This window comes from Coturnix japonica, chromosome 4, assembly GCF_054131305.1.
Source record: "Coturnix japonica strain WE chromosome 4, WE-NBRP24, whole genome shotgun sequence".
NCBI lineage: Eukaryota > Metazoa > Chordata > Aves > Galliformes > Phasianidae > Coturnix > Coturnix japonica.
In genome coordinates this window covers 74,657,909-74,672,907 of record NC_140666.1, presented here as the reverse complement: position 1 = coordinate 74,672,907, position 14,999 = coordinate 74,657,909, and the positions used below count along the sequence as shown (strand labels likewise).

Genomic DNA, 14,999 nt, shown 5'->3' with positions numbered 1-14,999 from the left:
TATGCTGGAGCAAGGAGGTGAATAGGGTGTATTCCAGAGGTGTTCTTTAGAAGTATGGGAGTACAGTAAAGGCTTTTATTAATGGCTTTTGAAACTTTCACTTTGGTGGGCCAAGAGTTGTATCATGTTGCTTGCAGTTCCTATAGTGAGATCAGTTAAATGCATTGTACAAATTCTGTTTTTGTTTTTTTTTTTTCTTCTATTGCATAACTTAAAATACAATTAAAATGATTTCTACTAGCTTTCTCATGGGAGGTCCTCCTGCTGTTCCTGTTGGCTGCACTGTGGATGGTGTTACTGCTTAGTGCATTCCTGTGGAATCAATAAAGCTCACTTGTCTCCCCCCTCCCCAGGAGTTTTTGGGGCTGGATTTGAATGCTGTGTGGGAAGCTATGCCAGGTGCTTTGCTGGGTGTGTGGGAGGGTAAGGGTGGCTGCAAGGAGGCTGGCTGGTGAGACCTGTGCTTGGTGGTGACAGAGCAGTGCAGCTGTTGTGAAGCTGTGGTGCAGCTGAGACATGAGTAGATGTCTGCTTGTCCTGACCTAATACAGACGCGGTTGAGATGGCAGTGACTCAGCTATCACAGAAGAACTTGTTGATGGGCCTGCTGAGATTGTAAAGGTATTAGTACACTTCACTGTCGTTTTGCATTAAGTTTTGGCTGCAGTTGGGTGACAGTCCTGTACTATGCTAAGCTAAATGTCTTAGTCCACTAACAAGATCTCTTAATTATGCTTAAGACTTGTTTTCTTGAAGTCATTTTCCTTTTCAAAAGGGTTAACTTGATTTTTAACAAAGGATAATAATTTTAATAACTGTCGGTTATTCACTTTTTTAACTTCTAGGTAACTAAATTATTCTGTATTTTATTTTCTTGCACACAGTTCCTCTCTGAGAGTTAAGTTACAGTGTCTTCTTTGGCTTCTGTTAAAGTCAAGTTTGTTGAGATGAGCAAACAGCTTTATGCAACCAAAATCACTGTTTCCCCTTCTGTCTCCTGCTTCCCAGTGCAGGGTGTGACAGATGGGTGGGCTGTGCTGGCTCCCTGGGAAGGGCTGAGCTCTGCAGGTGGTGTGGTGGAAGCTAATTGAGGAGACTGGAGCTGTCCTGGCAGCCAAGGGGGACGGTAAGCCCCTTAGGGACAGATTAGCGTGTTCTGCTTGGCCCTGTGCTATTAGGAAGCAGTCACTGAAGTAACAAAGCTCCTTTGGTTATGTAGCAAAGGGTAAGAAAAAGCACACAGAAGGGTTATTAACCTATTGCTTTATAGAACAGTAATTAGAAAAGTTGAGCTGACCAATGACTCTTCCTGTCAAGAACCACTTATTTCATCAAGAGCTGTTCAAAAGAAATACATACATGCCTTTATGGTTAGTGAGGTTAGGCTGGCTTTTTGAGGATCTTCCTCCTTTTTAAGTTCGGTAAGGTTCTTTACCACTTCCTTGCAAAGTCATTCAGTTTCTGCTTCTGTGAGGTACTTTTGGCATTACTGTGAAGAGGCAATTCAAAGAAAACCATAAACCTGGTTTGTGCTTTTTCTTTCGTAACTATCATTTTTTGTAAGTTGCCTTCTGCACAGGTGATGGATGCTGCTCACCCAGCTAGGAATGGGCTGGAACATCTCTTTAGAGAGAAGAAGCTGTTCCCTGGATGCTGCAGACATTGATTCAGACAGGGAAAGAAAGCAAGGTTGAGCAAAGCCTAAAGTACTATAATGTACAGAAAGGTTCCTACATTGTCGGGAGCCCAGTTTTAGAAGGTATTGTTCTGAGTCTAATTTGTGACTTTTGTCAAAGTTTAGCCATCAGAAACAACAATCAGTAGGTTTTTTGAAACTGATTCCTCATGCATCTAAAACTGTTCTGCTTCAGACTTTGTTTGTGATCATGGTCAATTACTAGCCATAAAAAGCATTGTTTTATTACTCAATGGCTGTGTTCTTACCATATTTAGGAAGTTACTTTATTAAAAAGACAAGAGAGCTGACTGGTTTTGTTGCCATTATTAAAGGCCAGCTAACAACTTGAATTATGGTTTAGTAGGGGGCATAGAATCACTTCGTTAAGAAGTAAAAATCAACCTCTCAGTTGAAACATCTGGTAATGTGCAAGGTGAGATACAGTGGGAAATCTACAGGGCTGGAGGGAAAAGAGGAACCCAATGCACTGCATGCACAGCGAGGTAGTTGTCACTGAAAGCTGTGGATGTGGAACTCTGCTTTGGGCTATTTTTGTATGAGCAGCTTACCATTATTTTAGTGGCTAATTGTGTGCACTGATTTTATTTTTTTCTTAATGGTCACTTTTTGTTTTGAGTGGATGAAGTTGAAACTAATTAGCCTTGTATTGCACATCCCTCATGCAGTTGCAATAGCTGTGCCAGGTTTAGTTATATTTTGGAGGCTGAGATTCTGTTGTCATGCTGATTTTTCAACCTGGTAACACTTTCAGCTGCTAAACATGTAAACGTGCAGATCTGTGGTTTTCCACGAGCATTTGAGCCAACATCAGGGAATCAGTCAAAAAGAAATTAAATGTGGATTTAGTGGAATCTTTATAAATGGAGTCATTTTTGATGGTGTTTCTTATACTTTACACCATTCCACCATTTTAATGACATGCTTTAAGTTGATTATTTCTAACTTCTTTAGTATACTTGAGATTTTTGAGTTACTTTAGGTTCTTGCAACAAGTACCTACAGCAAAAATCAAAGCAGGGAAAGTACATCTACTGAAGTATGTTTAGTCACTTTCTTATTCCCGAAGAAGCTGTTGTTTGTGGCACAGTTGTGCGAGTTCTGTCTTGATTGTACTTGACTTTGATTTTTAGAATCATGTAAAATCACGATGATTTACTAAATGTGTTGGTTTTTTTTTTTTTTCCTAAATGCAGCCTGACTAGTGAAAACTGGTGAATTTTCTTCCTTTTTAAAGTTGTTCAGAAATCAGCCTTTTCACTGATGACAGCACAAGCTGTATTTAGATTGCAGTTGTAGTACTGTGATTTTCTTTTTATGGGGACTGGAAATGAGAGAGGACAATAATGAAAGCAATGTGGGAGGATGAAAGCAGGTCAGAAAAGGGAGAGGGAGTTTCTAATTGAACCAGTGACCTCCAGTGAGAGGGCGTGACTAAATGAACCATTTTTTTTCCTATTGTATTTATGTCCTATTATTTGAAATAGTGCCAGAAGTCTATATAGTGGTGTACAGTAGAAGATTTGTTTCATGCGCATAACATGTTCCCTGTGCTTGAGGACTTGGTGAGGATACAGAGCAGTACAGGATCATGCAGTACAGAGATGTGAGAGCGCGTGGTTGGTGGCATTCGCCTTGGAGCAGGTGGGTCTTTTTTCATTTCCTTGAAGAGAGGGAATGCTTAGTGTATCAGCCAAAAATGTGTGGATGTGAAATTTTAATGGTTTTAAAAGTAGGTCAAACTCCTGATCTTCAGAACAAAGTCTTTATAGTGACATTTATTATGACACTCTGTTTGGGTTCAGGGCTTAAGTACTGTTGGCTGGTGGAAGCATGAGCCTTCTGTGTGAGATATCTGTGCCATGCTGCTGGTTCTTGTGTTTGTCCTGAATGGTGTGTCATCTTGGGGCCTTCTGCATGGCTGAGGAAAGCCTGGTGCTGATGGCTGCTGCAGCTCTGAGGGATGGTGCTTCTGAGCACCACTGCACCTGGAGGGGGCAACGGGGAAGACAGATGTTACTTTTTCAGTAGCTGCTGTACCTCATATATGTGATCTTACTGAAGAAACAAGAGCCTCTGAAATGCATCAGATATCTTTGGTTACAAGTAGTTATATCTTATTACATAAATCAAGGCTTGTTCACAGCAAATGAAAGAAATGCTCTTAAAGTGCATAAATTACTACAGAGTAATGAGTCTTCAGTGTCTTATGTATCTTTCATGGAACTGAATAATCACCAAGGTGATATTTTCATTGAGGAAGTAGTACGGCAGCATCATCTGTGGTTCTGCTAAATGGAAGGAAATAATAGAAGACCATAACATGTTTAAGGTATGAGTAGTGTAACGAATGAAAAACTCCTTTCTCTAAAATGCTGCGTCGGTCAAGCCATGGTGTAGGTTAGGTCATACCAGGCTACATGGCTTTATGTGATGACAAACCACAAAGATCAGTGGAGAGCAGAAGAAAAATGCATGCAAGATGTTGAGGGGTGAGAAAAGTGACTGTATGGAGCTGTGTGAATAGTAAGGATGTGTGAAATCATGGGCTGAGTGAATAGAGTGACTGAGAAAATCATTATTTCTGTCCTGTCGTTTAACAGTCTAATTTTGTTTTGATTCTTTCTTGTTAGTTGATGCTCATCGTGTGTTGTTTGTTTAGCACTCAGTGTTACTAGTACAACTTTCTCTTTCACTTTGTGATCTGACCCGTGAGCATATTGTCATTTTGGAGAAGATAAAATTTTCCTTCAGTAGATCTTTGCTTTAACTGTTTTTATTGTTTGTTTTATTGGCTGTTTGCATCTGTGTAAAAGTTAAGTGTGAAATGTTCTATTTGAACATGAATATTTCTAACTGCTTGTGTTTTTTCCCCAGCTTAAACGAGTTACGTATCCAATTTTGTCTTTTGTTTTAGTCACTTAAGAAGTCCATCCTTCAGGGTGGCTGAGTTGTTGGTTTTGGTGTTCATCCTCCAGAACATCACATTCTCAGTTGGCAGTTCATAACAATACTGCATTTCCAACCTCAATAACAATAACAGTCAGTAGAAATGAGCTGGACGTAAGAAATCAAACTTATCAGGTACCACCGACAGTAAACATTAAAAATGATGTGAATCAACAGATATATTTAATGTGTAATTAACAAACCAAACATAGAAGAAACCACTGTATGATTTTGTTCTCTCTGCCAGTTTATGCAGGATCACAAGTGGCTTTCTTTAATACCTAGGAATTATCTTTGTGCCTGTGAAACCAACAGATGGAATATTGCTGTCTAGTGATAGATGATCTTTTCTCTAGGGAGTCATATTCTAACGTCTGTGAAGAAAATATGGTTGTGTAGGTGAGTGCAAGGAAATATTTTCAGTATTTGCATATTGTCTTCGCAGAAAGAAGTTCACAGGAAAGTACATTTACACGAAGAAAAAAAATCCTGTTTTTAAACCTACATCTGCTGTTCTTTTCTTATTGTTGATGCAGCTTAAGTTGTTGTAATTGGTAAATGTAGAAATTTGCACATGTAGAACTAGAAATATATGAAGACAAAATGAGGCTGACCCAGAATAGTTGTCTTTCTATGTAGATTACTGTATACTACTAAAACTTTATGAAATGTTTCTTACCCACTCTTGTTGCATTTAATGGCTTTTGGGGTACCACCTATTCTGTAGAAATGAGAGTTGCTGGCACTTGACTTTAACCTCTCATCAGGCTTCATTGTCACTTCACGTTGTTGGAGAGCAGAGGTTTGAATTTCTTACATTCTTTCTTTCTGGCTTGCCTGGTGTATTTTGAAATGTCTCTGGAGATGTTATAAAAATCTGAAGATCTTTTCATTATGTTCCTCTTATTTCAAGCCTCGTTTCCCCCAGACCTCCTCTGAGGAAGTAAAACTTTCTTTATGTATTTAATTTGGTATTCTTAATCATCACTATCCCCTAATAAGTACCTTGTACATGTCTCAAAGCCAATTATTTGACAGCTTTGTTTAAGGCAAGTGAGACTTGCCACTTAATCAGTTTGAGGGCCTTATGCTGTCCTGGATTAGTGATCGTTGTATTTAATGTCTGACAGTGTTGAGAGGTTTGTGCTTCAGGAGCTGGAACTGTTGTATTTAACAGCCATGGGATAATTCTTTGGTGGGTTTCCTTTGGATCCCTGGTCTGTGGATTGTTTCCAGAATCCATACTGAGGGATTACAGCCATCTAACTACAGGCTTATTACAGAGCTCCTATGAAATATTCTGCAAGTGCTGTGATACATGCTGTCCTAGAGCCAGACAAATAAAATATCAGTTTTGCTCTTCAGGAGAAATGATAGGCCTTTGCTCTACCAGTTTAAAGCACCAGCACGTTTGAAGGTCCAGTTGGAAATGGTTTGACAGCTGGACATTTGGGAGTGAGACTTTACCAATGAATGGGTACTTTGTGCTTGTTTGAAATCTCACTCTTGGTTCCTGTGCAGAGAGCGTGAGGTTTTCCTTTAGTTTTCCTGTTATACTGGGTCTGGCTTGGCTGGAGTTAAGTTACTTCCTAGCAGCTGGTATGGTGCTGTGTTTTGGATTTGTGACCAAGACGATGCTGCTAACACAGCAGTGCTTTAGCTTTTGCTGGCTGGTGTTTGCACAGTATCAAGGCCTTCCTGCTGCTTACCCAGCCTTGCAGACCGGGAGTATGCAAGAGGCTGGGATGGAACGTGAGCAGGCAGATGACTGGAACTAACCAAAGATGTATTCCTTACTACATAATGTCATGCTCACCAATGGAAGGGAGAGGGGGACTTAAGCAGTTTATTTAGACCTTTTGTGTGGGAGCTTGCTGTGCATCCATCAGCCTGTGGGAGATGGCAAGTGATTGCCTTTGTATGGCTTCTTTTGTTTTCTCTCAGTCTTCCTCTGCATTTCCTTCATATATCAAATAATATTTATCACAACCCACAAGGAAGCTTCCTTGCTTCTTATTCCTCCTTTCCTCTTCTGTTCCACTGGGAGCTGAGGGAAGAGAGCAAGCAGCTGTATGGCACTTAGCTCCCTGCTGAGGTTAACTTACAATAACCATGAAGATTCTTGCATGAGGCTAAAATAAGGAGTTGCCCATGAGATTATTACTACACAGATATCTGCTATCATGTGTTTTGGAGTTCTCTGGGGTAAGTCAGGTGTTTTGCTTTTATTTTCAATAAGGCTTTTCTGGTGCCTCATTTTCCATAAGGTGCTTCTCAGGCCCATTCTCACTTAGCAAGTCACAGCTTGCAGCTCATGTCTTCCCATTTTCAGTTCTCTTCCCAGTATTCCCCCAATGCTGGCCTCACCAACATAACTTTCTTTCTGCTCAGCTGTTATTCCTACTGTATTCAAATTTGACAGCTCCCTTTTTCTTTTTCCCTCTCTGGAGACCATTATTTACTGTAAGATCCATGACATTCATGCTGTATGCCAAAAAGCATGTCAGACTATAGGCTAAGTGAAGACAGAATTCTTAAGGTGAATTGGTGAAGTTTCTCTCTGTCTGGTTGTTGTGGAAGTATTTTCTCAAGAGCTGTGAAATGTTTGTTCTTACTGAAAGGCTGGGAAAATGCAAAGTTCATATTCTAGGCATGAGGATGCTCGAGCAGTTTAGTGACCACCAGTTTTCAAAGTTGAGACTGAAGCAGCACGGGATCTTTCCATAGTTTTGTTCTTCCAAATGGCAGAACGTAGTTATTTTAATTATTTTTTCTTCCTAGGCCTTGAAATGCAGTCCTGGGGTGGGGGGTGGGGTCAGAACAGTTAAGGTTAGCAACAGAAAGACTGTATGACAGAAGAAAGTTGGGTTGCGTTAGTTGAGTCAAAGAGGAACAGATGGATTTTCTTTGTGTTTGTGCTCTTGTGTAGATGCTAGAAACACTGGAATTTCCCATTCTTTCAGCAATAGAAAACTATATAATGTGGTGTATCTGAGTGAGGGATTCTGAATAGGATTTGACATTCTTGTATTTTCTGAAAACATTTGAAATGCATTGTGTATTTTGTGTCTTGTTTTACCTAACCTGAGAATATTAAAGCTTGAGCAGAACAAGGTTAATATTAGTGCACTTCTTCATTTCCACAGTTACTTGAGAGGCAGGCAGGTGTAGCATGTAAAGGGAGTAAGTTTGTTTCCCACTCACTACTTGCACTTCTCAATGGAGAAGTTTAAGGAGAAACAGGGAATGAACAGGGAAACAGGGCTAAATGTAGAAGATAGATTTGGAAAGAGGGATGATTTGGGTCATGATGTATAAGCAAAGTTATTTCTGTAGTGCAGAATGTACAAGTGAAATTAGTTCATGCAAACTATCATTAGTAAATACATGAAGTAATAGAATATGAAGTGGTGTTTGGAGAAAATACAGAACTGGGAAAATAATAGTTTGAACAGGTGCAGCTGTCTGCAACAGCACATTATGGCAAGCTTAATGCTGGTCTCATGTTTGCAGTGCAGTAGGTTGGGAAAACAGGTTGAGCTGAATTAGTTCTGTGAATTGTAGTGGTAACTTGACTGTATGTCAAGCATTTCAGTACAGCACACCTGGAACAGTACTTCGTAATGAATGTTGCAATCTCTACCAAGCTTGTCAGATACCCTTGAAATAACTGAACTGGCTCAGATTTTAACATGCCAGTAAATATGAAAGGTTAAAGTAGCAGCAGTCATAGCTTATACAGTGCCTGTTGTTTAGTACCGAGCTGCAGATAATGTACTTGTTGCGCTTGCAAATTCTTAGCATCACAAAATAAAAAAGCCTTCTGCATGGCAGTTGCTGTATTTTTTCACATCTGGTCATACCATTAATACAAGTTTCTATAGCAAATTGAACGTGTATGGAAAGAGCAAACCAGATGAAGAATTAAATGTGAGAGCTGCTCTGAAAGTCTGAAGGTAATGCCTCCTATCTTATGATGTTGGCTTACAATGTCAGGCAGGTATTGGTATTATGACAGCAGAGGTTAAACCTTCCCACCAGTGTTCTGTTCCGTGTTGTTGCCATGTGACAGATGGCAGCAGAGGGCACTAAGACCAATGGTGTCTGTCATGGAGGTGTGTATGAAGCGAAGGTGTGTGGTTGAATTCTGCTGTGAGGAGAAATTGGCGCTGACTGACATTCATCAACTCTCACTGAACGTTTATGGAGACCCAACGATGGATGTTGATACGGTGAGATGATGGGTGGTGTGTGTCAGCAGTGATGACAGTGATGTATTGGACAAATTGTGTTCTTGATGGTCATGCATGCTGCAAAATGAAGACTGTCTTGATCAGCTCCTTGCTGTGTATAGGTGGTTTGTGACCAGGCGGCCGTGGATGTAGCTGAGTGTCGGCTTCTGTTTATTGGAAATAATGTGGCAACACTGAAATATCACAAGCTCTTCGTGCCAGGTCCCATGAATACTTAGACAGGAACTGAGAAAACACCCTACACAAGTATGTCTGGACCTATTAAACTGAAACAGTTTCCTAGATCACATCATCACCAGTGATGAGACATGGTGTAACCACCACAAGCCTGAGTCAAAAGGGCAGTCCATGGAGTGTAACATTTGAATTCCCCTTTGAAGAGAAAGTTCAAGACAGCCCTCAGCAGGTGAAGCGCTGTCTTTTGGGAAAGTGGTGATCCTTTTGGATTTCCTGGTAGCCAAACAAACCATCAGCTCTGACCACTGCATCACAGTGGTGACTAAGCTGAAGACTCGAACTTCCAGTTAGGCCAGAGAAAAAGACAACTTTTGTCTTGCAACACAATAATGCCAGGTCTTGTACCAGTTTGAAGGCCATGGAGCAGGTTGCCAATCTTGACTGGACTGTCCTACCACACCCACCGTACGGTCCAGGATTTGACTCCTTCAGTATTCTGGCTGTGCTGATGAAAGATGAGCTGCATGGGCAACATTCTCCTAGTAACAACACTGTTGTAACAGCTGAGAAACAGTGGGTCACCACCCCTTGTGCAGATTTTTGAGTGTGACATACACTTTTGTTCATTGCTGTCCAAAGTACACAGCTAATGGTAGTGACTGTGTTGAGATAGAGTTTTATAGCTGAGAATTTGCTCTATCAAGTAGTGCTATTATGTACATTGTATCTGTTGTTATTTCCATGGAAATTAATAGGAGGCGTTACTTTTAGAGCAACCTAAGTAGTACACCCAATACTTCCTGTCTTATTTCATGTTGTATTTATATATCTTGCATTGTGCAATGTGACTAAAAAGTCGGTATCTTGGTTATAGGAGCTGCTGTGGGATATACTGTGTTCATGTCAGTATGTGGGATGGTACAGGAATCTGGTTATTAATATCAAGGGTAGGATGCACAAGGAACAGTCATTGGTCAGCATCTCTGTTCATTGGTGACACTGACAGGGCCTGAAGGAATTGTGTGGGGCTGTGTCAGGTTGGGAAAAGATTCTTCCCCACAGAGTGGTTTGCTACTGAAACAGGTTCCGCAGGCAACAAGCTGACTGAGTTCAAGAAGTGTTTGGACCACTCTCAGACATAAAGTTTGAATTTCGGGTGGTCCTACAGGTAGCCAGGAGTTGGACTCAATGATCCTTGTGGTTCCCTTCCAACTGGGGATATTCTGTGATTCTGTAAGGTGACATTAGTGAAGAGGTAGTAGCTGAATTTATTTACAGAGTCAAAATCTGAACCATAGTTAAGTATGTGTGACAACCTCCTGTTATACCTTGCTCTGTATGCACAGGGAAAGAGTTGCAAAAGATTCACTGAACTCACTTTGCATCTGTTCAGAAGATTCATGTTGCTACAGGCAGCACCTCTGTTCACGAGGTGATTAGAGTGAAATCATTAACTTCAGTTTGGATGAGCAGCTGGGGGAAGCTAGCATGTGGCTGATGGCAGGGCATGCCGTGATTGGAGCTCTGGTTCTGGTCCAGTTGGTGGGTTGTAAGAGGACCTGGTGTGACTTGATGCTTTCTGTGCCTCTGAGGAAGGGACCTGTTGGTACTTAGAAGATGGGTTTTATTATGTTGCAGTAATTGCAGCTGTTCTGTTTCTGTGTAGGTTAGTTGTTTGTACAGTTTTTTAAGGCTGTAATTAGTGTACTCACAGAGAGAATTAATCTACTGTTTTCAGAGCTGTGCATGAGTAGATGTTGCCTTAAAGAATGAGCTGTCCTGTGTGTGGTTTCTGTGTCACACAGTTTTGAGGTGTCCTTGTGTCCTCCTCTTGGATCAGAGCTGCTGGCCATGGTGCAAACAAATACCGTGTGTGTATTGCTTCCTTTGCTCCACGTAGGCACCTCTTAACTTTTTTCTTTATGAATTAAAAGGTGCAGAGTGATTGAAATGAAGAATGTCATTCTATTCAAAGTGAGACAGCTAACCTATAGGGTTTTGTTTGTCTGTGGAGAATAGCTTAAGGGTAATCTGTTGTCTAGTCAGTGAGTCACGGAGAGATGAATCCTCTGCCATATGTACTGCTCCCACATTTCGGAGGGGACAGGAGCCACACAGGGGGGGGGGGCACACACACCTTCTGTTAGCTGGGGGTGGGGGAAGGTGTCAGTGGTTCTGATGTGCTGGGGAGGTGAAGGTCAGTAGGCCTGCAAAGGATAGATGGTGGGAGGCATTGAGGTTTGGGAGCCTTTCTCATTATAGTACCTGCATGTGCATATAACTGGCGCTGTTGCCGAAGTTCAGAGCTGTTAGGGATTTATAGTTTTCTGTGTAACAAACATAAAAACGTGTTTTTGTGTATTTTAAGTTTCAAGATCTGCTGGACAAGTTGTGCAGCAAGAATTTGTCACTGTTTTCTTTTAATTTAAAATAAGGCAAATAAGTGAGCAGTACACTGACAAAACGTGAATGGAGCTTAAATTAGTTCAGATGCATTTTGTTGTTTGAACTGAAAACAAACAAACATAAACAACCCAAACCATTAATTTGTCTTAATCCTCTGCTTAGTTCTTCTGTAGAGAGTGAACCTTGATATAAATTTCTTAAGACACGGAGAGTAACCTAAAACCCTGCTGAGTGGTCTTGTCACTGCCTTTTCAGCAGAGACTGTTTTGCTTACCAATATAAATGACATTAGCTCTGTATTTACACTTTGCACATCTGGAGAATTACTGAAATGAAATTGGAATGAATCAAGTCATTCAGGGCAGATGGACTGTGCAAATGGTTAAATGATGCAAGGAGAAGTTCCCCATCCTAGCTCTTGTCCTGGGGAGCCTCCAGCGCTGGTGTATGGAAATATCAGAAGCAGGTTTTTCATTATCCAGGAAGCACGAAGGCAAAGATATGCCCACGTATCAAAGAGCCGGGCAAGTTGTGGCGATATTTACGAGCACTGGCAGCAGATGCGTTCTCTTATGCCCCAGTTTATTTTTAGATAGAAAAGTGTTAAGCTAAGCCTGTTAGATGTTGTCTTAAAGCTGATAAGTGCTTTTTTTTTTTCTTTCCCCTTTTCTTTGTCCTCATTTTAGCTTGTGGTTATACTTCCTTAGCAGGTTGAGCAGATGTACATTGCAGATGTACGTTGCTGCTACAGCTTTATATTTTTGCAGGACTTGTACCTGACTGTTTTTGTTTAATGTGAGGATGGTTTTTGTTAGTGAAAATGGGTCTGTCTGATGGAACTCAGTCTCAGCGAGCATAAGATAACTTTTGGAAAGCTTGCATAAAGATCATAGTCTCTCTCAAGAGCAATATAAAAGCACTAGAGGAAATACAGCTGCCTGAAAACACTTTGTGACTAAAAGGCATTCAATATATAGCAGGATATTTCTTGCTTATACTTTGCTATGTTTCACAAGAGAGATTGTTTGTATAATGTTGTATGAGCGCACATGAAATAACTTTGCCATTCTTTTTTGTAAGAAGAAGTAAGGAGAAGCAGGTTTCTAAGAAGTCACCCTAATAAGGAGAATTCACCACATTTTGCCAGCTCAGCCTGTTAATTTCTGTTTGTAGATAATTGCTTATTGCCTGTTCTTGTGGTCAGTGCTGTGGCGGAGATCTGCTGATTATTTACATCATTGTGATATCTTCACTTTGCAAAAGCAGTTTAGAAAGTAAATGACTTGCAGTCATTGCAATGTATATAAGTGTAATAAAAAGTCAGGAGTGAGATGCTGGAGACATCTTTAAAATAATTTTAAAGTAAATGAAAGACTTGCGTAGTGTACAGCTAATGTAAATGAAATACTCTTTTTGTGGAGATTCAGCAAAGAAATTTATCTGTTCTGATTAAAAAGTGCCTCTGCTTTTGTGGGAAAAGCAGTTGGAAGGAGGCATAGTCTAGCTAGAAAACCACAAAGAAAATACACCAGTACGTTTTTGGACATTGTAAAATCGGGACGATATTTCTCTGAAAAACTGTGACTAAACATTTTGGTTTTAAAATTAACAACTTCTTCTTTTTTCAGGAAATTTGGAGAGCGACCTCAACCAAAACGGCTCACCAGGTAAGCGTTAAAACAGTTCAGTTTTGAAACAATATTCTTAAGTTTTCTTCTCTATCCCCCAAAGGATTTCCAAGTTTAAAAAAAAAAAAGGAATTGTTAATCCTGGAATTTAAAATGGGAAAGCTTTTAAAAATGTCGTTGTTGTATGCAGTCAGCAGCCAGAACAATTGAGCAGTCACCAGTTTAATATGGTAATCAAAATGCCTTTATTATAAATTGTATCAACTTCGGATGTCAGTTATTGCAGATTATCCCACAGGATTTGAATCTGCTTAGTTTTAAATAACCAGGGATGAGCCAGGTATCTTTTACTGGATGAAAGTAATTTGGGATGCCATACGGAATGGCATTCTTTGCTACCAGAATTCAGCTATTATCTCAGTGCTGTCATGCTCTGAGATGTATGTCATGTATGGGCAGAGTTAACTCATTGCTGTCAAGGAGTGGTCTTAACCACTTTCTGATGAAACCTAAACAGAACTAGCATTGAATAGTGCCATCATCAGCTCAAAGAGGCTGTGGAGTAGTGTGCCTCAACTGTCTTCAGCTGTTTGAGGAGCATTTGTACTACATGCTGTTAAGTAGTCGGTATGTATCAAACTCTAATAACACAGTCAGTGCAAACTTTTACTATTCTGTGCCATAATCTGTGCCCATCAAAAGCGGCTACTGTGTTCAAAATCCTCAGCAGTGTATAAGATTTGCAATTTTTTATTTTTTTTTTTTTTTTGGTGTGATAGTATGGCATGGAAACCCATTGTTTGTCTGGCCTCCATCTTTTTGAATGAAATTATAGAATCACGGAGTCAGTTGAGTTGTAAAGGACCCTTAAAGATCTTCTGGTCCAAGTGCTTGCACTGAACAGGGACACCTACAGTTAGATCAGGTTGCTCAGAGCCCCATCCAGCCTGACCTTGAATGTCTCTGGGGATGGAACATCCACCGCTGCTCTAGGCAACCTGTGCCAGTGCTACATTACCCTAATTCTAAGTAGCTTTTTCCTTTCATCAGTTCTAAATCTCCCCTCTTTTAGTTTGAAACCATTTCTCCTTGTCCTATCAAATTATGATATTTAAAGTGTGGCAGGAAAACATATGCATTTCCATTGGGAATATTTCTCATTGCCTTTCTGGTTAAGCTTCAGGTTAGCTTGTTAAGTATTAAACTTGATTTCAATACAAAACAGTTCTGTACTGACAGAAGTGTGTCTTGTGATTGAACGAACGGTACTGTTTCCTGTTGACCTAGCTATTTTCAGGGATATTTAAACATACTGGTTTGGGTCATAAATTGATTTTCATTTTGAGCATTAACAGCTGTTGGTGTCACCCTGAAGTTAATGACAACATTTACCTTTTGTGATTTTAAAACAATAACAAAATTGACTATCTAGTCATGTCATTTAACTTATGTTGTCAGGAGTCCGGTTAGTTAGTGTAATGAATGTTTTGTGTGCAGGATGCCAGGTAGATTTTCCAGTAGCATATAAACTTTGTACTGATAAAGAGGAGCTAGAAGCAAAAGCAGCCTAAGTTCTTTTCTCTGAAGAGAAACATGCTGAAAATAGGAGTAGTCACCAGTTTTTAAGAGTACAGTTTTTCTGTAATGCTTTAAAAACAAAAAAACCTTAAAGTCATTTAGTTCATTCATTGTGAAATTATTCTGCTTTTCTGTATAGGCAGACCTGTTAGCTTAATAATGTATTCATCCCCATGTTAACTCTCCAGCGTAACATGGGGCATTTTTTCAGGCATGTACTTCTTAGAAAATGCAAAATTCATTTTGTTGTACGAGTTCCTTGACAATAAAAATACTGCTTCCGTTCATACTGAGCTAGTTGTTTTTGCAATA

The 14,999-nt window shown here is 40.1% G+C and overlaps 1 protein-coding gene across 6 annotated transcripts in view; it reads left to right on the top strand.

The window, feature by feature from the left end:
- Positions 1-14,999, top strand: part of RBPJ (recombination signal binding protein for immunoglobulin kappa J region) — a 135,328-nt gene that overhangs the window by 97,392 nt on the left and 22,937 nt on the right. For 5 of the 6 annotated variants that reach the window (XM_015862724.3, XM_085545608.1, XM_015862725.3 and 2 more), the window contains exon 2: positions 13,110-13,148. In XM_015862724.3, coding sequence (XP_015718210.1) covers positions 13,110-13,148 — 39 coding nt within the window. Of the gene's footprint in view, positions 1-8,747; positions 8,878-13,109; positions 13,149-14,999 lie in introns of those variants that run through there. The other variant, XM_015862723.3, reaches the window with a different exon arrangement.